The sequence below is a fragment of the Hippopotamus amphibius genome, chromosome 7 (genome assembly GCF_030028045.1).
Source record: "Hippopotamus amphibius kiboko isolate mHipAmp2 chromosome 7, mHipAmp2.hap2, whole genome shotgun sequence".
Lineage (NCBI taxonomy): Eukaryota > Metazoa > Chordata > Mammalia > Artiodactyla > Hippopotamidae > Hippopotamus > Hippopotamus amphibius.
The window spans coordinates 107,484,452-107,508,993 of record NC_080192.1 but is presented as its reverse complement, the minus strand read 5'-3'; the positions used below and the strand labels follow the sequence as shown (position 1 = coordinate 107,508,993).

General features: G+C 40.0%; 1 protein-coding gene across 22 annotated transcripts in view; it reads right to left on the bottom strand.

The window, feature by feature from the left end:
- The window catches only part of NRXN1 (neurexin 1), a 1,070,346-nt gene that overhangs the window by 398,263 nt on the left and 647,541 nt on the right, over positions 1 to 24,542 (bottom strand). The window contains exon 1 of one of the 22 annotated variants that reach the window (XM_057740907.1): positions 8,584 to 9,693. The exons of 19 other annotated variants lie outside the window; for them this stretch is intronic. In XM_057740907.1, coding sequence (XP_057596890.1) covers positions 8,584 to 8,839 — 256 coding nt within the window. In that variant the 5' untranslated portion in view covers positions 8,840 to 9,693. Of the gene's footprint in view, positions 1 to 8,583; positions 9,694 to 24,542 lie in introns of those variants that run through there. 2 more of the 22 variants (XM_057740908.1, XM_057740910.1) reach the window with 2 other exon arrangements.

Here is a 24,542-nt window from a genome sequence, read left to right as displayed (position 1 = left end):
TCAGGAAAACTACACATTTCTTTAAAATGTCCTGCTACTTGCCCAAATAAAAGTGCTAATTGGATAGTATCTGAGTACCACAACAGTGAGCTTCCATATTTGCCCTAAAGGTATTTTTTTTAGAACAGCATCATAGTCACTCATAGCAATGAACTTTATGCTGTGGAACTAGCCACGCTTTACATAATTCAATCTTAATGTAAAATTAGACCTTTCAGAACTCAAAGCCATCTCAGCTTTAAGAAGCATCAAAAATATCACATCTTTTTCTTTAGCAGCTCTGAATCCTGTACTCATGATGACCACATGGTAACTAATAGCCAAGACAGGCTGATGAATAATTACATGTACCAATGTTAGTCCAATGGCAACTCAGATAATGAAAACAATGGTGCAGAAGTGATTTCCAAGTCAGCAAATGTCACTGCTTTGTATTCTACCACACATTAAAAATCACTGCCTTACCATTGACTGAAAAGTTCTGTTTCTTTCTCATTAATCATTTTCAGAGATATATCATAATGTTTTTTCATCAATTTAGTTACATGGGAAAAAAATCACCAAATATGTACATAAACATAAAGAGCGTAACTTTGCTTTTAAAAACTGTGGGTCACATTATATAATACATTTAAACTGGAGATCCCATAGCCAAAAAAGGTCTAATATTTTGAATGTCACAATGAAAATGTCTACAAGATTCATAGAAGCTTCATGTAAAACCTAATATGTACATAACCAAGTATTCTGACTGCACACTGGAGAAACACCTTTCTCCCTCAGTTCCAATTCACAAACCCCATAGATATTAAGTTCACACAATAGATGCAGCAGGTTCTTCTAAGTTGCCTGTATGCTTGGTGATGAAGAGGAAGTTTGTCCAGGAATCATCATTTTTAATCATAAAGTATGTTATTATGATTATTATTTGACTAATTACATTATTTACCACTGCCTGAGTATAATGCTTTAAGTTGAATTTGATAATGGCCCTGAGTTTTTAATCCATCCCCACCATATTACTACTTTTCAGCTAAATATCAAAATGCAATATTAACTAAAATTTATTCCATTAGGAGACATAAATTTCATACCCATATTCACCTGAAATTCTTAATAACTATATGAGTTAGCGACCTTTGCCTCTGTCTAGTTGTATTCTTAATGAAGAAACAATTTTTTGTTGCTTTTTTGGAGTAGGGAATTGGAAAGTGATGCCAGTGGGATGAAACTCAGGTTTTCTACATTCAAATGGCTCATTCTTTTCAAAACCTTGCCTCAGCATATTGGTGTGAGAAAGCAAAAGTACTGCAGCTCCTTATTAATTAAGTTACCCTGGAAGAATCCTTGCCTCTCTAAATCTGTTTCCTTGTCAGCAAAATGGTGATCATGAGCCCTGCCAGGGTTATGATGATGATGAAGTGAGACACTTTCCATGAGGGCTCTGTGGAAATATACTCTTAAAATACAGCTGTTTTTACTAAGTTCTGTCAAAAGCTTGAGGGAATTCACTGTTATATGATCAACACTGAAAAAACCCTTGCATTTCCTGAGAGAATGGAATATTTTAAAAGGCTATTACCAATTTCTCTGTGCAGAAATATTCTTCACCCTACATAGCCCAAAAAGGACTAGGCAAAAAGACCAAGTTAAAGGAAGCAGGTACTCTTCTAAGAGACATTTCTTAGGGCCTCAGCTGAAAGGCAAAAACTCAGCAAGTACCCTGAGCCTGACCCCCACAGGGTCACCTGTGCACCTAAGAAAGCCACCTCTACCTAATGATGAGGACAAATGGATGGCTTAAGGGACCTATGTGCAATCTTCGCAAAGATATCTCCAGTTACAGTATGTTTAGCATCAAGAAAGCTACAGGAACAAACAAGAGTGTGAGGATTTTTAAGAGATCCTTATTGCCAAAGGAATCTTAGAACTTCAAGGTTGGAAAGGATCTTGTCCAACTAAAGAAAAAAGAAAAAACAAGTATATGAATGAAAAAACAATATAAAAAGCCATGTTCCACATTACTATTGAGATCCTTGACAGCTCAAAAAAACAATTGTGTCCTTGGTTAAAAAGAGGCACACAATAGAGTATAAATGAGGCACGGATGACTGACTGTACAAAGATGGTTCTCTCCACAGGAACTAACTTCGGTTGCTGTATTCTCTTCTCAAAGACCAAGGTTCTAATCCTATTTAATCACCTAAAAAGAACTGCCTTAGGTTATAAAGTGTTCAGGAAAAACTCTGGATAAACTAGTGTAGCCCCTTTTCACCGCTGGGAAGACTATCCTAAATGAGGTAGAAGATGAGTAAGAAGATGTGGGTTCTATTTCCAACTTTGCTTCTAATTTGCTGTGACTCTATGAGTCCAGTTCACTTACATTATTTTGAGTTCGTTTTCACATCTATAAAATGAGAGGAATGTGTTCCTCAAACTTTAGAGCTAGGAGAGAACTGATGTTCAAAGCTGTAACTGAAATCCAGAAGTTGCACAGGTTGAATCAGAACTAGGACTCAGGTCTCCTGATTTCAAGGTCGGCTTTTTCCCACTATATGTGTCTTCTCTCTGAAATCTCCTCCAATTTTTTAAAATTGTATTTCATCATGGTAAGAAGACCTAACCTGAGGTCTACCGTCTTAGCAAAATGTTAAGTGTACAATACAGTATTGTTAATTGTAGTCACCATGTTGCCCAGCAGAGCTGTAGAACTTCTTCATCTTGTATAATTGACACCTTATGCCTGTTGATGAGCAACTCCCCATTTCTTCTCTTCTCCAGCCCCTGGCAACTACCATTCTGCCCTCTGATTCTATGAATTTGACTGTTTTAGATACCTCCTATAAGTGGAATCATGCAGTATTTGTCTTTCTGTGACTGGCTTATTTCACTCAGCATAATGTCCTCAAAGTTCCACCCATGTTATCACATACTGCAGAATATCTTTTTTTTTAAGGTTGAATAATATTCCATCGTATGTATATTCCACATATTCTTTTTATATTCAATCCAAATCACAATGAGGTATCTCCTCACACCTATTAGGATGGCTATTATCAAAAAGACAAAGTGTTGGCAAAGAAGTGAAACTGGAACCCTTATGCACTATGAGGAGGAATGCAAAATGGTGCAGCCACTGTGCAAAAGAGTATGGAAGTCCTTCAAAAAATTAAAAACAGAACTGCCATTTGATCCAGCAACCCCACTTCTACATATTTATCCAAAAGAACTGAAATCAGGATTTTGATGATATGTCAGCACTCTCATGTTTATGGTAGCAGCCTTCAGAATAGCAAGGATGTGGAAACGACCTAAATGTCTTTTTTTAAACAAACGTTTATTGGAGGCCTATTGTCATCTGGGCACTTATCAAGTTGAGGGTCTCATTTATTCCTCACTGAGATGTAACTCATTGCATTTTCATTTTAGAGACTGAAAAACACAATCTTAGTGAGAGTAAGGAGCTTAGTAAACCTACGCAATGCTAGTAAGTGGCAGTGGCCGCATTTTCACATAGATATGCTTCTGAGAATTATCTTCACCAGACCAAGCTGCCTCAATGACTTACACATTAGTGTGAATTCAGATCAATTAATCCCCTGTCTTAAATACATTTGCAAAACAAGCCTTATCTGTATTTGAAAAATAAAAGGCTCTATGTTTTGTTGGAGGAAATATATGCAGCAACTTGGTGGAAAGCAATTGCGCAAGGAGCGCTTTCTAGAACATTAATATTAAAGGATAATACAAAGTGATGTAGCTAAAATTCACCATGTTGATGTTTTTATCAGATCTTTTCATGCTGAGTCCCAGATGATTGCTACACATACATAAACTTCAGGTTTCTGTATTTATGCTCAGAGGCTACTTATTTTTAAAGGCCAAGTTCTGTTTGTTTGTCTGTTTAAAGATTAACTCTTTCTAACAATAGCTTGTATTTTTGGAACTGAGTTGAAAAATTTGTGATGTTCATGCTTGGGTAAAATTAGCTCCTCCTCTCTCACCTCTGCTCCCATTATCCCCCTTATTATGTGACCTTTCATGGTACCTGGTGCACAAACACAAAAACAGGCACATATTATAGTATTATATATTTATCAAATGAATGAATGGACAATCTAAGAAATCAATACGTTAAAGTTGAGGGCAACCAAGACCTTAGAGTCTTGGATTACCTGGACCATAATTAATTTAAAGATCCTTCCAGGAATATTACCTGACCATCTTGTCTAAAATATCATTGCAGTGATGCAGATTTTTTTGCCCAAGAAGCCAAAGTAAGGAAGAGGTGTGGGGTAGGAATATCTACTTCAGCAGAATATTCATAGCAAAAATGTTCTGGGTCACACATATGAATTAATTACCAGAAAAGCTAAATTTTTCTTCAACACAGTAAAGTCGAGTATATTTTGAAAGGTGTTGCTAACTCTTTTGGTTGCCAGACAAAAGAGCAAAGGGATCACTTTATCAAACAGCAACCTCCTGCCCCTGAGAAAAAACAAAAGAAAAAGAAAAACCTCCTCAGAATCAATGAAGCAATCCATGGGACACCAGGCAGGTGCCATCAGCCTCGCTCACAGTATTCACTCATGTTAATATGCGCTGGAAGCAAAATGTGAGGCCCTGGTCCTTGTAATGATTTCTACTTCAAGAGATCAACCATTAAAGCACATGGAGGACCCTCTCCGTTCAAGTTTCAAAACCTCTGAGCTCATGGAATTGCTCTGGGCAATGCGCCATGCAGAGCTGATTCCATCAATAATTCCTCTTTGACCCCGACCGGAGATTCGGCTCCATTTTTTGGTGCCTCTATGATGTACCACAATATCCCTACAAGAGAAAAGATATTCAAATTTCCTTCAAAAGCCCCCCTCCTTTTAGAAGTTTTGTATGTATGTGAAAGTGCCTAGTAAGAGAAACATTATAAACTTAAGATATAATTATTTTCCTTCTAGAATGGCATTGGGCTACCTCAATTATAAGCCACACTTTTAAAATCTGTTAACATTTCCTTCTGGGAAAGCCCTTTTGCCCTTTAATAGTATAAGCTAATCAAGGCAGTATAATTTCTGGAGCTTATATTTGTGGGAGGAGAACGGCCGGCACTGGTGTGCTCATTGCTCTCATGGTTTTCTCCTTCCTTTATCTCCTGAACTTACTGAGAGGCTCTGAGCTAATTTTTTGAAAGTATGCAGAGGTACTTAGGAAAGCCAGAAGCAGAGACGGACACCTGAGCATTGCACTGACATCGATCATTCTACGCTCAGCACACCTGGCACATCACTAAAGCAATACCAACTGAACACAGTGGTGTATTCCGAACTCTTGCTGGCTTCAAGTAGCCGTCTTAATTACAAGCAGGCTTACTTTTTATCATTTACAGTTCTCCGCTTATTTGATTAGGAAAATTCAGTTTTCCTATAGAGGTATTTTCAACCTTTATATTTTTAAGTACATGCAAGATAAAATGGGATCCTGCAGTGATCTCAAAACCTGCTTCTCATATGCATTTCTTAAAAAAATCCTCATCATAATCTCTGCAACTGGGTCAGCTTGCACAAAGATGCTCAGGGTAGCCATGAGTGCTTTCAGCACCCTGCAATCCTTGTAAGTGACACCTCATAATAGTGCAAATGAAGCATGGCATGATGAGAAAATGAAGAAGAATGGACTTGGATAGTCAACCCAGCAGTTTTCAAAACACAGAGGATAGACTAAATTTTGTTCCGTAAAATACACCACACATGATTTTTCTTTTACACATTTAAGCACATATATGCTTTCCCTACTATGAGAAAAATGTCTTATGACTCCAAGAAATTCTATTATAAGCAAACAGGGTAGTCCATGTGTTCACCCACATATGTATATTTGCCATAGTCTCAAATTTTGAACCAAACCTCATTTACACCTGCCTTGATTTTCGGCCAGGGAATTTATCATATTGTCATTCACCTTTGTGCTTCACTTCACCCTCATCTATTAGGCTCAAAGATTATTTCCTTGCGGGCCCTTTGTATAATTAGCTGAATATTCAGGGAGTTTATTGACCCAACAAATTCAACATCACCTCTTTCCTATTAGGTTTCTTTTAAGCCATCACCCTGCCTGCCCCGCTTTCAGCCTCTCTGCATCCCCACCTCACTCCCATCACTCCATCCCCCACCCTCAGAGGCTTATTTCATCCTTCATGTTCTTGGGTTGTTCTCCAGACAGAGTTTATTCCCTCTTTTCAAGGGAGGCAAGAAATGAAGTATGAAAAATTCACACCGGCTTTTATCAGCAGAGGTTGGCTACTGACAGGTAAGTTTGCTACTCTGATTTTTTTTAAGAAGGAAAAAAAAAAGAAAGAATCAGAAAGCTTCCTCCGAAAGTATATGTGAGGAGGGTGGGGAGAGTTTCAAAAAGAAACAAATGTGACAATACAATGGAAGCTTCAAAGGAAAGAGAAAGTTTTCTGACCCAAAAGAATAATACCAATGGCTGCTCACATACAATTTCCTCCACCACCCATCTATGCTTTCTCTTTCCCAGCCATAGATATGCCTGGTTTTTCATTCGCATACATAGACAATCACCATATTCTAGAGGGAAGGAAATGTTTGCAGAGACCAGCAGACGGCGCCTGACTGGGGTAGAAGCTGCAGAGGTAAGAGGACAGGATGCCTCTCTGCGGCAGGGCCCCTTTGGTCTTCTCTTTCCCCATATCCCCCAGGCGCTCTCCCCTTTGAGCTATATCCCTCGGGAGAGAGGCAGAGCCACAGAAAAGGAGAAGTTAATATGCATATGAGATTATTAGCCAAGCGCTTCCCACAGGTACAATTAATCGCTCCACCCCCTGGCATACCCCCATGTGGCTCACCGCACCCACCCATGCTCTGTCTGCCCCTCCTGCGCTCCGGCTCACCTCCCTCCCCCGGGACTCACACAATTTTGCACAAAGGCCAGGCAGTGGGTGAGAACTGCACCTGGGAAAGGGAGCAACAAGCTCCCAGAATACTGTAAGCAAGTGGGGAGAGCAACAGCAACTCCTTGCTGCTTCAGAGGGATCTATCCTTTCGTCACTTTTTGCAAAAAAGGCCCCCTTTGGAGGTGTCAGTCCTGTGTTCATCCTAGGCAGGCTTACCTGGAGAGAGTCCTTGAGAGGGAACTGGGAGGAGGAAAGGAAGGGATTCCCAGGCCCACTATGAGGTGTGTCTCGGCCACTCCTAAAGGAGGTGTCCAGGGGATTTGCTCTCTTCAGCTGGGTTAGGCTCTAGCCTCTCATATCTAACCAGAACTGTCCCCAGGTAGGAAGCTGGTCCCTGGGGAAGGGGGCCATCCCAGTATAACTAGCAGCTGCTCGGGGAGAGGAATTACCTAGGGGGGAGGGGCAAAGGTTCCAGAGAGGAACCAAGTCTGAAAAAGAAAGGGGCCCTACAAACAAAAGAGGGGGAAAGAGATGTTAAAAAAAAAAAAAGTGTCCATAACTTTCACTCTGCTTTTTAAAGTAGCGGACTTTTTACACTGGAGGAGAAGAAAACCGGAGAGTGGGGGAAGACTCACAAAAAACAGCTGATGTTTTATTTACTGGCAATTCAGGGAATCTGAAATAGGCATTTATCTGAAGATGCCAGGAACATGGCCTTACACTGCTGGTCATTCTGGAGAAGAAACCTGCCAAAAAAAGGCATTTCCTCACACTCTGCTCTTTACAAAAGATTTCCCGGTGAGGAGCACAGCTTCTCTCTGCTCTAACTTCTCCTCCTCCACGCAGACCTCCTGGCTTAGACCAGCCAGTGTTGACCCACCTGCTCTCTTGGGAAGCACTAAACTCTGAGGAAGCAGGAAGCAGGACTTCCCTTATCCCAACAGCCTTCAGACATGATCCAAAAAGAAGTGGTAAGTGTGTGGAATGAGGGAAAGGGGATGGTGTTCAGAGGTCCCTTCCAAACTGGGTGGGGGTTAGAAAGTAGGATGATGGAGGCATTAAAGAGGGTGCCTCCATCCTCCTCCTACTTCCTCCAATTAAGGGATGAGGCGGGGGCAAATGGAATTAACTGTTGAGTGAGTCCTGGGACCTGCCGCTTCAAGAACGTCAATGCAGTCCGGGCACTCCTTGGAGAAATGTGCGGGCTGGAACCTCTCCCTCCCCCAGACCAGGGAAAATGGGCAGGAGGTGGGGCAGCACACACAACACAGACAAAAGGTTCTGCAGAGCCCTGCTCTCTCAGGAGCTCAGGTCCCTGGGCTGAGCTCGGCTCCCCATTCGGCCACACCAGTGACCTTCTCGCTAGTAACGCCCCCTTCCCGCTGGGCCCAGGAGCCCGGCCAGGGATGGTCCGTTAATAGGTGCCCACGTCTCCCTCCCGGCACCCCTACAAGGAACGCCCCTCCCACCCCTCACCACAAACACCCGCGACGCCTTCCACCAACCCCTTTCTATTGTCTTCAAAGAGATAAGTGGCTCCCACCAAACACACCCAAATGCACCTCCCTTTCTCGCGCTCCCATTTCTCCGAGCCTTAAGGGCCGAGAAGCGAGCGCAGGTTGAAAGGGGGGAGCGAGGGAGTAACCCGCGAGAACTTGGCATCGCAGACCCACCGTGTCCACCTCGCAAGGATGCCGGTGACCTGTAGATTGCAATAGGCACTGAATGATGCTTGCTGCTGCCATGGAAATGGTGGATGTGGTGCGCTCCCAAACTGGACGCCCCCCATGCCACTCCTAGGAGGCCGCTGAGGGTGAGCGGGACTATCCAGAGCAGGGCCAGGCGCCCCCCAGCGCCGCCGCCGCCGCTGCCGCCGCCGCCCCCGGGCGAGCCCAGCTCGGCGCCGCACCGGAGCATCCTCTGGTACATGGCGGGGCGCCGGCCGAGGGGCAGCCGCCGCGGGAGGCAAAGTTTGGGGCGCGGTGAGGAGAGAGGGCTCCGGGGAGCGGGCGCCTCAGGGTGGGCTGCGGGGCCGGCCGCCTCACCGCGCCAGGGCACCCATCCTCTCCCTCCTTCGGACAGTCTTCTGGGGGTCCTGGAGTCCGCCGTGCCTTGCACCCCAAAGAATCCGAAACATAGCCGAGGCGAATGCAGCCGATGGGGGCTTGTCCGGAAAGGCAGCCCCAGGGAATAGCAAGCGCGGAGCGGGCGGCTGCTCCCAGATTTCCAGGGCTCCAGGTTCTGGAGAGATACTCCCAAAGAGTTTCGGGCGAGAGTGCGTGCCGGGGGGTGGGGAGCGGGGAAATGGTTTAAAGCTCCTCCCGGAGGGTCCTCACATCTACATGACAGCCATCCACCGCGAATCCACTAGGTAAATCCATCTAGCATTGTGTGTGGGGACTGGGGAGGCCACTTCGCCGGCCCAACCTCCTTTCAAGGGAGAAGCAGACCCCATGGACTCGAGGCGCCCCGTCCCTCCATTCAGCCCGGGCCAGCTCGCCCGCTCGCGCCAGCCTCCCCGGGGCAGCGCGCGGAGCAGCGGCGCGCATCGCCTGCTCCCGAGGCGATCTCCGCGTCTGCCGCCTCCTGACACGCCCGGCGAGGGGTTCAGAGGCAAGAGTGCACCCTTATGAAGGAAGCGGGGATCGAAAGGGGGAAAGAGAGCTGGGGAAAAGCAGAAACACACAAAGGAGTGGGGGAGAAAAAAGAAAAAGAAAAAGAAAAAAAGAAAAGAAAAGAAACGAAACGAAAAACCACACACGCCGGCGAAGCGAGGGGCTCTATGCAAATCTGCAGTCTCCAAACAGCAAATCACTGAAGCTCGGATGCAATGCAGAGGACGAGCCTATGTAACGAGGGAGGCTGGTCTAGCTTCCCACAAAAATCGCCCTGCTTTGCCTCTCTCAAGCATTCTCCACACATCAAAGGGACACGTGCACGGCGATGCGGGGAACACCTAAAAAGCAACTCTCCTTCCCTCTGCCAGGTGATCCCTCCGTCTGAATTACAACGGCAAATGGCACCCTTCTCCTACCCCTATGGTTTAGATGTAACCAGTGTCTTGAGAGCTCTTAAAAGGGAAAGAATTCGGCTCTTTTTATTGGACCAAACTTGTTCTGCCAGGTGTTCAAACCCAATCTGCTAAATATGGCCTGACACCATCTACTCAAGCATCAGTTTTGATGATCTGTTAATTACACACATTACTCATAACAAAGAGCCCTCTTTCCCACTACAATATCATATCTGATATAAGGCAGCAGAAGTGCAGGGAACCAAAATACACAAGGAGGAAAAAGAATGAGTGAATTTGGCAGCTGAGGAAGAGACAGAAAAAGAGAATAAAAGGGGAGGAAGAAGGAGACAAGGGAGAAAGAGGACAGCAGAAGAGAGGAACAGCATGAATGAGATTGCTTGTGTTGGTCAAATAATTTAGGAATCTTTAAGAACCCCCAAGATCTCTACAGAAGCCCAGCTATGAAGATCTTTTATAAGGGTGGAGTTCTGCCTTTCTCTTATCATGTTTCATAAGGAAAATAACATCAGGAAATAAAAATTCCTAAATCTAATGCCCCCAAAGAAGAGAGGACATTATATCCTATTGGTGAACTGAAGCATAGTTAACTGAAAGCCATGTGGCCTGGAAAAAGATCAGCAAAGCCAACATATACACCTAAGAGTAAAAATCTAGCCTGGCAAGTGGACTTAGCAAGGAGGACCACAGTCACTGGAGGCTAACAGATGGGATTTAGAACTATGATTAAAACAGTTCCCTGGCTTCTAAAAGATGATAAAAATTATAACATGACTAGTGGCTGGACATTTTTTTGTTTTTATTCCTATTTAAAGACAAAGGAAAACAACTCTGAATAGGCACTACTTCTTCATAGGCTCCTCACTATCTATATAATCCCTTATATCAATAAAGTCATGTACTGAAAAAGTAGTTCTAGGGAGGATTTGATACAAATCAGTCACTCACCCAAGTGGTCATTTAGACTTATATATTGCTTCCTAGTTCATTCAAAGAGTCAGCCCTGGGACTCTGATGGTCACTATGTTACCAGTGTCCAGAGGCCACTAACCAAATTTGTAGCAATCCAACATCTCACATCCTTGGCAAACATTTCTGCTATTCTACTAAACATTTAATACTTCAGTAGTTGACTAATTGAGACACTTAGCCATGCTACTAGAGAAGATGCTTTTATCTACTTAAATACGCCTGTGTCCCAACTTCCCACAGCTGCTCAAAGACCAACAGAACCCAAATCCTCCACTTTCCACTGTATCCTGTTCCCACCCTTACCCCCAGGCCATTTCCTCCTCATTTTGTTATTTTTTGGCATGTAGATTTCAATTTATTAGTCAAGGGTTGTGAATATTTATTTTTAAAATACCCAGTAAGCTTCAAAGGGGAAAAAGAGGAGTACTGGATTAGGAGGTGGGGAATCTGGGCTGCCTTCTTGGCACTGCCATTTACTGGTTATGTTACATTTTTTACTTAGCCTCTCCCCAAGGCTCCATGGCTTCCTTTATAAAATAGTCATGTCCCTGTCTTTCCTAACAATCCCACAGGGCAGGAAGGATATAATGTAATATTTAATGAGAGAGTACTTTAAAATATATCAAATGCTCCCCACAGTGCAGGCAATATATCTCTCCTTCCATATAGGTCTAACATATTCCAGCTGATTGGCCTACACCATTCATTTGGTTTCCTTCCATCTATAGACATGTAGAGCATTGCATTGTTCTCGGATACCCCTCATCTATGGTGGTGATCTGTCCTTCCCTCCCTAAGTAGATAGATTCCTGAAGGGGAGAGGAGACAAATCTTCACTTGTATTCCCTCTAGTGCTTGGCATTTGCGAAACATAAGTTGGTCTCTAAATACATACAGTCAATTGTCATTATTTGTGGCAGTTATGGTCTAAAAGGTCACTATGAATACTGAATTAGGGAATATCGAACCATTGCTCCTATGGGTTAGGTTCCTACAACCCTCTGGTCACAACATGTTCATCAACAGATTAATATATAACCTTACTTTATGTGTTTTCTGTTTAAAGACATCTTATTGAATATATACTATTGATTCATTAACATTGAACTCATAGCCAACATCACTTTAACTTAAGCCTGAATGAAGCTCACCTAATATATTTATTTTCCCTGTAAGACATACCATGGCCTTCTTTGCTCAGGAACATTAAACAGCACTTCAGCACTATGTTTAGGGACCATTTCAAACAGGAAAATCACCAACAAACAGAACAAAAATGTGAAAAATATGGTAGTAAATAGACCACACTAAGGACACTTGTTTATCGTATGAGCTGAAACAAGAAGGCTGAGCATTGCCTCGTTTGACCTCAGCTGGGAACATGGGTGTTGAGGACTCTTTTTGCCACTCTATGCATGTCTGTTAATAACCACCTCAGTGCCATGGGTATTGACTTGGGGGTTACAGATTTTAGTGAGGAGGTGAGGTCATACTCCTGGATAACAGTGATTGATGGTATCTGTTACTTTCTTGAGTTAATAGGGAAGGATGGGGCTGGGATAATTTGGGAAATGATTTGTATAAATGAAAGCCATAGGAATATAGTAAGTGTGGAAGATTCTGATGAACCTTTCCAAGAACAGTCTCTTGGAAGTAAATGATGAAAAGACTCCCCTGACTGTCTTATATTGTCTTGGGCCTTGGGATATGAAGGTAGGGTTAGGGAAGGCAGAGGCCAGAAATCTCAGTCTTACTGGAGTCTCAAGGGCTAAAGAGGAAATATTCACGGCTGCCTTGAAAGAAGAAATTGTAGCTGTCGCGTTTTCAGGCAGATGTCTAAGGTACCTTTGCAATACCTGAGAGGTTCTTGGGTGGATTCAGTGATACTGATGCTGCAATATTTGTTATAAGTGGCTGTCATGGTGGAACAAGGAACAATTCTCCATCTAGAGAGTGGAGAAAAGTCTTGTGAGCAAACTCATGCCTAATCTGGAATAAGCAAATAAAGCTTGTGCTTACTCTTTATGTCTCTTCAGCTGGTCAGTTCTTTGGCTGGAAGTGTATCATCTAAAGGAAACTGAGGGAGCACGGACAAACTGTTCTCAGGGGAGTAAAAAATTGGTTGGAGGAGACATGGTGCTCGGCTGCTTGTCATTTGCTCTTAAATATTTCAGCATGGACAATGTGATATAAATGTGTGTTAGTGTTGCCCTGTGTCTCAGGAGATTGGCTGCTTTCATCAGGAACGTATGCTTTAACGTTTCAGCCAGAATTACAGAAGTCAGAGGTGGCTTCTAGATGTCTTGAGTCATCATCTCCAGTCATGACGTGGCTTTGCTCATTCATTATCAGACACATTGGAAACAAGTTATCAGTGCCACAAATGGCTTGTCAATTGGTTCATAGAGGTTAGGAATGGGTTCTGTTTGGTGAAATCATTAACATTCAAGATATGTGGACTGGCCAAAGTTTTTATAAGCATGCTTTGCTTCTATTTGAATAGAGTATGTGAATCTAACAGACCTTTCACCCTTTACTATAAGGAATGGTGTCATAATATTAGTAATAATAATAACTAACGCATTCATAACTGGCACAACTCTGAGAGGTGTAAATGGATGAGCTCATTTAATCATCACAAAACGATATGAAGCGGGTGCTATCACGGATCCCTAAAAATCCTTACTTAATCAGCTAATTTTGACAGATGATGATCTGGATGCTGCCACTGAAATATTGCCATATTTGCGTTAAGAAAACCTATTTGCAAGACATTTGGGGATGCCTAAAAGAACCAAGAGCTGGGACTTCATCAACCTTCCAGAACATGCTGTAAGATTTTGTACCTGCTTATTATTAAATGCCTGTTTCTGTAGCAGAAGTTGGTCTGTGTCTTAAATCCACTAGGACCTGTGGGAACGCTTGGAAGAGTGGTTCACCCTCCCCTGCCTCTGACAACTATGGGTACCAAGATCTACCAAGAGAATCTAATAGCTGCACATGGGGAGTTTTTCTAGATGCTCTCACAGCTGATGATTTATAATGAACAAGAAGGCAGGTAGCCTACTTTAGACAACAGTGTGAAGAAACAGGAGATGGGTTTGAAAGCTGAGGGAACAAAAGAAAGGAACTGGAAGGAGAAAAAGGAAAAGAGCATGTGGAAGGCGGAGTGTGCACAGGAATGGAAAAGGACAGGTTATTTCAAACTATTTTTTCATATTCTTAAAATCACCCTTCAGTCTCAAGAAACAATCATTGTCAGGCAGACACTTTCAACCTTTTCATGTTTTTCTTAAAACTTAATTGGAAATTGTTACAGCTCAGTATTAAGCTTTTAAAATAGAAAAGTAGACACTAAAACAGCAGAAAGGAAGTATATTAAAACCCACAGGCAGCACCAATCTTTTAAAAATTAAAAACAAGGAGCGTGTCAGTCATGCATTTTGCATTTCTACTGATGTCAGCACAAGAAAAGGCAAAAAGACCCCACATATCCATCTACCTGCATTTATGAGTTGGGACTGAGAGAGAGTAAAGAGAGAGAGACTCAGGAGAAGATGCTGTTTGTGAAGTTGTAAAGAAAACCTCTGATCCCATTACCTTTCTGGGTTATTACACGTCCCTAAAGGTGTTCTGAGAAAAGATCAGAATAGATCACAAGAGTAAGGACATTGAGAGACAGAAAGAAAGAAAGAAAGAAAGAGAGAAAGAGAGGGAGAGGGAGGCAGGGAGGGAGGAAGGAAAGAAGGAAAGGAAGAAAGGAAGGAAGGAAAGAAGGAAGGAAGGAGGAAGGAAGAGGGAGGAGGAAGAAATGGATGGAGGGGGAGGGAGGGAGGAAAAGAAAGAAAAAAGAAAAAAAAAGAAAAGAAAAGAAAAAAAGATTCCAGGGCTAAAAGCATCCCTGGAGATTTTGTAGTTCCATCTCTTCAGATGATAAACTTGAGGCCTACAGAAGTAATAATGTTACCAAAAAGTCAGATTTATTTATGAAGTGTTTACTTATCTGGAAGTGCACTTTTATCTCCCGCCACCCATAGTCCAGTCACAGATGTAGACTGGGGAATTCAGTCAATGCACCTATTACCTTGAACCTCCACACTGATATAAACAAATGAGGGGGAGTAGTAGGAACCCAAAATAAGCCAACATGATGCCCAATTCACTCAAAATAAATTAAAGCCTGCAGTTTGATTTGTGAAATATGAATAGATTTATTCAATCACAATTAGTTGTGTTTAGGACTGAAGTATTTTATGCTATCTTTTCTCTTGCCTTTTTTAATAAAAAATTCATTTATAACAATCTACATAAAATTTGTTGCCAAAGCACCAAGGCTGGGTCATAGAAATTCCATTATTAACTGCCTCTTTAAATGTTGTGGCCATTGCTTTGGCACCACCCAATCATATGCTATCTTTGGATCACTAGCGTTTTATATTGTCTGTATAGTTTTTTAAACAAACTTCTGTCACTGACAAACTCCTCCCTAGGTTCATGCCATTTGATGTGAATGTGTTCATAGCGCAGACGGAGAACATGCGGCTTGAGTGCTGGACTGTGAGTTTGGATCTGAGTGCATAATTATTATCCATGTGACACTGGGTTTAATAGACGCTTGCCCCCATTTCCTCATCTGTAAAATGATTATAACACTGTGTAAAATATATTAAGCACTAAATATAAGTTATTGTCATTTACTCACATATACATATTTTAGACAGCTGCTAAAGACATACTGATAATGAGCTGTAATGTGACTTTTTAATTTAGCCCTTTTTCAGACTCTTCCCGTTCAGTCAAGTTTGGCTACCTCCCCAATTCTCTGTTGCTCTAAATCTGTGATGCTCAAACTTTAGTGTGCCTGAGAATCACTAGAATGGCTTGTTAAATCGTAGATTGCTTTGCTTTTGATTCCCATGATTTGTAAAGGGGCCTGATAATTTGCATTTTTACTAAGTTCCCAGGTAATGCTCATACTGCTGGCCCAGGAGAACTAGATTTTCAGAACCACTGCTCTGTCTGAATGTCAACATCTTTAACACAGGTTTCATTAACCAACATAGGGAGGGCTTTCTAATTAAGCTCCTTACCAATAACTTCACCTCTTTGGCTGTGTATTCTAAACATAGACAGCAGTGCTGTTCCCAGATGTCTTCTTTAAAGCATTCTTTAAAGACTTCAATATGACCATCATATAAACCTATATATTCTCATTTCACACCATGAAACTGTAAATTCCTTTTATTCTACTTAGAAAAAAATATTTTCTTTTTCTTCTCATCTTTTGAATTTGAGCTTCTCTTCAGTTAGCGTGGCCAGTGGCTAGAAGCAGGACTGAGTTTCTACAGGACTGAAGGCACTACCTTAGGATTCAAATCTGACTTCACTAACTTATCAGCCACGTGGCCTTATGCAGGTGAGAATATTTGTTTCCATATAAAACTTAATACTGGCCATCCAAATAGTCAGGCACCATTTTAAAAAAGAAAAGAAAAAATTTCCTTTCAGGTCCTGGTATATCAGGTCTTCAGTCCGACCAGCATTAGCTGCAGGAAAGATCAGTGACAAAAACTGACAACCTGGGATCTGTCACCTGCATTCACCAGCACAGTCTATCATACATGTGCATCACTGCAGAAGAAAGCAGCATGCGATTGTTGAGAATGGAAGTAGAGTTGGAAGGACAACTATAAGGCAAGTCAGGGTGATATAAAAACTGAGATATAATTTGCAAATTCCCTAGTAAATACAGATATTCAAATCCAGAACCAGACATCACACCCATACCATGAGTTCAATTTCCTGAATGCCGGAGCACTTACAGCATAAACCAACTCGATCTATCTTTACGGGGATATACATTCTGGAGCATATGTTGCCATTTGAATTTACTGAAAGGAATTTAATCATGCGATTTGAATTGAATCCCAAATAGGTTTATCTGGGATCTATAATTTAATCCCTATCCAATTCAGGACAAATATATTAGATTACACATTTTGTCAGAGTGATATTTTGAAGTTAGAACTATAGTAAAGTTAGTGTGACTATCCCACTACAAAGATCGGTTTTCCAGGTAAGTCAAAGTTCTTTACCATGGCACATTAAGCCCTTCAAAATTTGCCTCCATCCTGCCTCTGCTGTCTTATCTTTATCCCGACTTCGGCCGCTTCCCCCACAAATATCCTAGGCTCCAGCCACATGAACCTCTCTTCCCTAAATACACTGTATTTTTTCCCTTCTTTTGCCACTGCTCATGCGATTCCCTCTGTCAAACTGATCTTTTCTCCTTCCTATGTCTCTTAATACCCCATTCAGTCTTCTGTCAAATTGTTGGAAAAATTTCTGAACTCCGCCAGTTATTTGCTACTTTCTCAAGTATATACTATCACAAATACCTTTAAAAAATGCCCAGGGTATGTAATAGTATCTTCATATTGTTTTTGTGCTGAATGAATGAAGTATCAAAATAACTGTTTAAGTCTATCTCCATGTTTAGGGAATCTAAAATAACCCAAACCAACAAACAAAAGAAACAAACCCTCTTCAATTTATCCTTGCAGGCTTTCACTTAGCTCTTTCATTATCTAACATATATAAGAGATTTAGGCTGAACTTTGATTCGAATGCTAAATAAATGTTATGAAGAATAAGGGAATTCATTGTCATATTTTCCTCCTCATGTTAAAAACAGATGTCTTTCTTTCCCATACTATGTAAGAGGAAAATAAAATAACACCAAGCAAGGAAGCTTGCTGCCAAGTTGAATTGCAGAGCAAACATTTATAGCCAACTTATAAATCCTTGAAAATAGTGTTTTATAATAGAAATACTGGCACCATTTTAACTATAACCATTCAAACAATATCACTAGAGCAGAACTTATAATCTAATATACGTGTTCTGGGATGAATGAGAAACTTAGCTATAGATTTTGGAAAAACTTCCAGTGGCTCAATTCAAATTGAATGATCATTCTATATTGTTCAAATCTCTTAGAATATTTATATTTATTTCAAAATGTGTAGTATATGCTCAAAAACATTTATTCTTAAAAGATAGAATATATTTTTGATATTTGTATAAAAATATATGACCTCTCAGAGGCATTTCCAAAAAGCATTAATCTGTTTTTTTTCCAACTGTCTTCTTTTTCTCTCATGAAAGAATTACTTTCCTCAGGTTTTCTCTGTTCTGTTGCTGAGATGATTCCCCCAGAGACCTGTGTGTTTATCTTGACAGGTGTTAGTAGATCTGTAGACCTCTGTGGAATTGTTCCTAGTTGCGTTGAGGTACAGTAGAAAACATTACGTCTGCAAACTAATGAACTTACTTATTGCATTCTAAATAAAATAAACCACCCAGCGAGTGGAATTAATCTACTAATATCTTCCTAATGAAGCTTTCATTAGGCATATGGTGTGGTCTTCAATATTTAACGTCTTCAATATTTAACGCATGATAGGTATTAAAACAAAGCATATCTGATGATTTTTTAAATGCATACCTGATAATTGCCTTGTATATTATTTTCAAATGAACTAGTTTACCCTCAGGTTGCTTCAGGCACCTAATGAAAGAGATACAAGAAACATTTCTAGACTGAAGGGAATGGTTTATATCCAAATGGAGAGAAGAAATGTCTCATCTACCATTACCCTTAAATAATTAAAACCAGATTTGCTGTTCTAATTTTTAAGAATGGAGATATATAATAGCGTGCAATTTTCTGTGCAATGTAAAATGTCACTTATTAATGAAATTTAGCCAAATATTGAGAATGAAACTGTGTTAATCCAATTCACAGTGGCTTGCTTTAAAATAATGCTACTTCATAGCATAGCAAATGGCAACTTAAATTCTGATGAGAGCTGGATACTTTAATGGCCAATGGAAGATCAATTACAAACACAATCAGTATCCTTTCTTATTGGCAACATTTTGATTTGTCACTTGTCAAAGCAAAAATTCAAAGCATCATGCAGAAATACCTACCTACTTCAGAAAATCATCAGTTTGGGATCATGTGCTATCTCATTCCATCTAACATTTATAGTAGCGTGTAGACAAGCCACAAAGAAGTCAGATCCCCGTTGCTACACTATGCCCAATTCTTAATTTCTCATTTCAGCTTCCCATATAAATTATTTCCTGTTTTGGTATAATCGTAGGTGTCCAATTGAGACTTGAAGATCTTATCAGTCATGCACTTTACTATTATTATTGAAATTTATTCATTTCAATGATTACTTACTGTATGGCCTTTCAGAGGCCAGAAAACAGACATAGTAAAAGGAGAGTAAAGGTAGGTCTTTTCTCCTTCAGCTGTAGGAGCCAGAAACAGTATGAAAGCAATGGATCATGAAAAAAAGCAATTTCCTACTTGAGGGATTAGACAGTACCCTCTTTTGTACTGTTAAATCACAGTTTTAGTTATTTTTTCAAGTAATACTGATTTTTTTTTCAATTTACATAAAGAGTCTACAGAAATTGCAAGAGACCCCCAAACACAAACTCTCTCAACCAATCAATAGAAGAGATTTTTAAAAAGCTCTCATTTATGTTTATAGTCTTGAGCAAATCCTCACACAGCATAAAAAAATAAAAATAAATGAACTACACTGCTACACAAGCTAAAGATAATTAGCTTAACAAGGAAGACTTCGAACTGAAATGCGAGGCTTTTTTCTTTTCTTTCTTTAGGAAAAATATAGGTGATTTTTATTTTGAAGCAGCTCATATTTACCAGTATTAGAAAATTGAAAACTATGTAAATTTCAGCAAATGTTTGCTTTCCTTTTTAGGTTCACAACAATAACAACACTGCCATCAGTCAGTATTACATTCAGAGTTGAGAAAATATGTAGCATAAAACTGTGCTCTGGAATATCATGTGAAAATCTTAGTCAATTTAAAAGGCATTTACATTCAAGGAGGAGTAAAGCATACTCTTAAATAATAAAGGCAAATAATAGTTACATGTATAAAAGGGGGAAGGAAAATCATGAGCCTTTTCACAGCCCATTTTTTTTAAGGTTTATTGTTTATATGAGTCATATTTAAGGAAGTTGCACATTTTCTATGCAGAAGACTGTTATGTCAAATAATTAAGAACAAAAAGTCCCCATAGCTAAATAGAAGGATTGTGACAAAACCTTATAATTTATTTCAACTTATTGCTCATTTATCCGGTTTGCCTAGAACAGTACACTTCATACTGTTAATAGACACCTGAGATATGGTGGTTGATTGGTGGACAAAGTTCTAGGTTTTATGTTAATTGTCCTTTCTTTTTCTTTCCCCACTTTGTCAAAATAGTCATGCTAAGGCATTTTTGAACTCAGTAGCCTACGGAGACATTAAAAGCAAGAAAACAAGTATATAAACATAGATATTTCTTATTTTATATATAACTGGAGTAGTATTTTCTAATTTTGGTGGAACAATCTATTGTATAAACTTGGGAATTATTTATGAAAATAAAGGGAATAAGGACCTGTACACAGAAACCAAATTAGAAGAGTACAGATCTATAACCCAATAGAATAAAATTTGACTGTTACAATCAAACAATCTTGGAAGAAGTTTGAAGTTGTTCAGTATGGCTGAGATAAGTAGAATTTGCAGCAATGAATGATATCATTTTCACCCAGTATAAATTCCTCAATCCAGTAACAGAACAATTAAAAACAAGTTAGTTGGGTAAATGAAGTTTGAATTCGCTAGGTTTCCAGGACTGGGAATTAAAGAGAAAAAAAAAATCAAGAGTTGGATTACTAACAGGTCAAAAATGGAAAATAGTTACAAAAAATAGATTTAAAAAATAGCATAAAAATTATATGATTTGTAATAAGACACAGATTCGGTTTTAAAGAATCCAATAGTTTCCCATGACTTACTAGGTAGTCTCTATATAGGAATACCAATATTCATTTTAAAAATCAGTGACTTTAGTCACTGTAGATTTTTTAGGGGCAGCCCAGTAGCAGATACTTCTAATTTGTACTCAATATCTACTTTGCCTCCTTCCTGGTAAATTGAACAACCTATTTTTGGGGGCAGGAAAGATTAAAATATATAGAATGGCAACATGCCCCACTAAAAATACTTGCTTTTCCAAACTCCCCTACAGTCAGAGTGCCCTTGTGATCCAGTTAATCTTGAGAAAGTGTAAATGGAAGAACTTGGGAAAGGTTTTCTGCAAAGCCCTTCAGGCTTTCTGCCACAAAACCTTATTCCTCTTGCCCAAAATGCAGAATCACTGTGTATATAAGATACCCATTCTGAGACCATGAGGTCAAAATCATACTCTAATGATGGAGAAGCAAGAAGACAGAAGGAATCTAAATACTTGACATTTTCCTACTGGAGTTCCACTAGCCCTGCATCACCTACCTCTGAGCTTCTTACTAAATTTGAAAAATAAACCATCTCTGTTTAATCCAATGTAAGACAGGTTATCGGTTTAGGGAAGTTAACTACATACCTAATATATAACTAATTTCTAGGAAGGATGACTACTTAGGTGAGCAAGTTAGCCATCTTGGGCTCTGGGGGAGACATTTATCCTTAAGGGAAGTCAGTAAATATTGTCCAGAACTGTGATTTTAATGAGTCAGGATATGCTTTGGGTTCCTCCAGAACCATATGCATTTTAGAAAGTTAAAGTAGTTGCTTTAATACAGGAGCCTATTAAAGATAATAATTGGGAAATAAAGTTATCCAAGGCCCTTGAACAAGAAGAAAATGCCTTTGAGTAAAGAATGTTATGGGCCTGAAGGGAAGTGTTCTCCCTTCGTCCTCCTTAAGCATGCCAGGGAAAAGCAAGAGAACATTCCTTTTGCTAGAGATAAGGAATTAGAAAGACACAGACACACTTTCAATTAGGAGGTCTCTGAAGTGGGCTTATTGGTAATAAACTCCTCTTCCCAGGGAATATACCTAAGTGTGAGTAGGTGCAGCTGATATACATTTATTTGTCCATTTATTCATTAATGTATCAATTTATTTATCTAACAAATATTTATTGAGTACCTACTCTACAGCAGGAACTGTACCAGGCCCTGAGCTCATCCAGAAAGAAACATTTGGGCCCTTGGTTCTAGGTGAGGAAAGGAGTCTTTGGACTTACTGCCTCCTTATCTTGAACTGGGCTGATCCCAATCCTCTCTTGAAGTCCTTGAAAGGATGATATGTACCTTGTGACTTATTGAAACTGCCCTGTAGATGGGATTGAATTGGAGCTGAATAAGTATTCTTACCTCAGTTAACACAGTTTCATACTCAAATGGTTTCAAAGCAGCACTGTGCACGATTCAGACACGCTTATTGACTAGGTGCTTACCACCTATTTGGCAGATGCTGTTTATAAAGTTTTAAGAAACAAATATTGATCCAAACAATTCCCTTGCATTTAATATCCCATCATTCTGGAAGTCTACTATTAACTTTGATGTACACATGCAATTACCTGTCTGACTAAAGCGTTTCAATTGCCCTAACTCCTGGGCACCACACCATGATTAAATGCATAGAAGCAACAAGTTGTTGACTTGGGCAGCCAGAAAACCACTGTGGCATAAGATCAATAATTATATCACCTACCAAACAATGCCTCTGTCCTTGCTTCCTACAGTCCTCAAAGTCCCAGATAAGAATTTAAACCTGGGTTTTGTTCTTTCTTCTGTGTACATGTTACGTATGCAAATGCAAATAAAATTTATCTAGGAAGAATCCAAAGGGTCTACAAAGGAGTAAAGATTGCTTAACTTCTTGTAGAGTTCATAAAACACATTTTCAACTGGTGGGCATCCTCTTCATCATATGCTTCAAAGCAGGAAAAATTAACACGCATAAATGTAAAATCTTGCTTGTAGGTTTGAGAAAATCAACAGCATAAGCACAGGATGAGGGAGACCTGATTCTGTAGTTCTTAGTGTAAAAAAGTACCACGAGATTTTCACTGAATGAAAATGTAATAGACAACAGTTTGATGCAATTATCAGAAAAATTGTGTGAATTGAATTGTAGTATGAGTTCGTTTCCCTCCATTTTACATATGACACATACGGAGTGTCGTTTGACTTGCTGGGTTCCCTGTTTTAAAAGATACATTGACAAAAGAAGAATGACCAGATACTCAGAAAAGCCATAGGTATGCTTTATTGGCTTTGCAGCTAGAGGAAGAGCCAACAGGTGGATTAATAAAGAAGCAGACTTAAGTACTAACGTAACTGAAGTGAAGTTTCCAGAAAGAACCTTCTAGGAAGTAGAAGGGGATTTGGAACTAACGTGCATTTCCACAAGGTATTTTCTGATTTATTCCCCTGTCCTGGGATCTTGCCTGTGGACATGTCCTTAGATAAAGAAATAATGGAGCCTGTGAGAAATAATAAGGAGACCTTTGGGTCTAATTGTCAGCCAAGGAAACTGAAAGTAGGTTCCTATGCAAGAGTTGTTGAGAAGTGCAAAGGCTACCCTCTGATGTATATGGCTGTACCCTGGCTAGGCAAGTAACTCGCCCCCAAGTACCTTCTTGGGGAGCTAGGTAACTATCCATAGCAAAGTAGACATATTTATTATCTTACATATCTTCAATCATATGTCCTTAGCTCCAGGGAAATATATTCCATGTTCTTCAGGAAGGGGTGCAGGAGGGAAGTACCATAACACATGTAAAATAAATAAAATCATTCTAACACTAAGAAACTGAGAATGTGTGGCCACCAGTTTGGAAGCCTAAAAATAAATACTCTAAAACAGGGGAGGACAGGAGGCCTCAATGGAGAATATAGAAAGGCAAGGTCAAAATGATCTGAGAAAAAGGTAGTTGGTAAAGTAATCATAGCAACCGCAGACACCAGGGTATAAGGGCACATGTGAAATAAACCAAACAAACACATATATTACCTTACTGTATATTATGTATGTTTTATGTTTTTTCCATTGGACTCTGCTGTAATTAGACTGTACCACCCAAATTATCAACTTTTGACTAAGTTTATTATGTGCACTCTATTTGATCATAAGCATAAAGAATTCTATCAGTGCTCAAATTAGACTTGAATTCTTATCTTTTCATGCCAAATCACCTGGATAGATGTTATAGCAGGTTAAACAAACTCTACAATTCCAAATACATAAGCTCAAATAAATTTAAATAGCATGATATTACTTGTCTTCTGTTTTCTGGTAGAGTTGATGCACAGCTACCTTATGTATCCTTAATCTGAAAAAGCAGCCAGTTTTTGATGTTCTTTATGATTTCTGACTATAATTCCCCACCACAACATTCCCTATGGTCTCAAACACTCACATATCTGAAGCAAACTGGATTTCTATAGGAGGTGATACTGAAATAACCACTGACCCACAACTCCCACAGGTTGCTACTAGAAGTGGTGACCAGCATTCCTTCCTACTCATTTCTGTGAGCTCTGATGTTTCCTTAAAGTACACAGACCAATCATGATCTTAATCTCCCAGTGCTAGAGAGGAGAGGTGGGGGAGGATCATAAAACCACAATATAGAGGAGGTCGTATGAACTGAACAAATTAGAGAATGCAGATAAAAGACCAAAAGAAAGGTATAAAATGAATAATGGCCATGCTTAACAGGTAAAGATA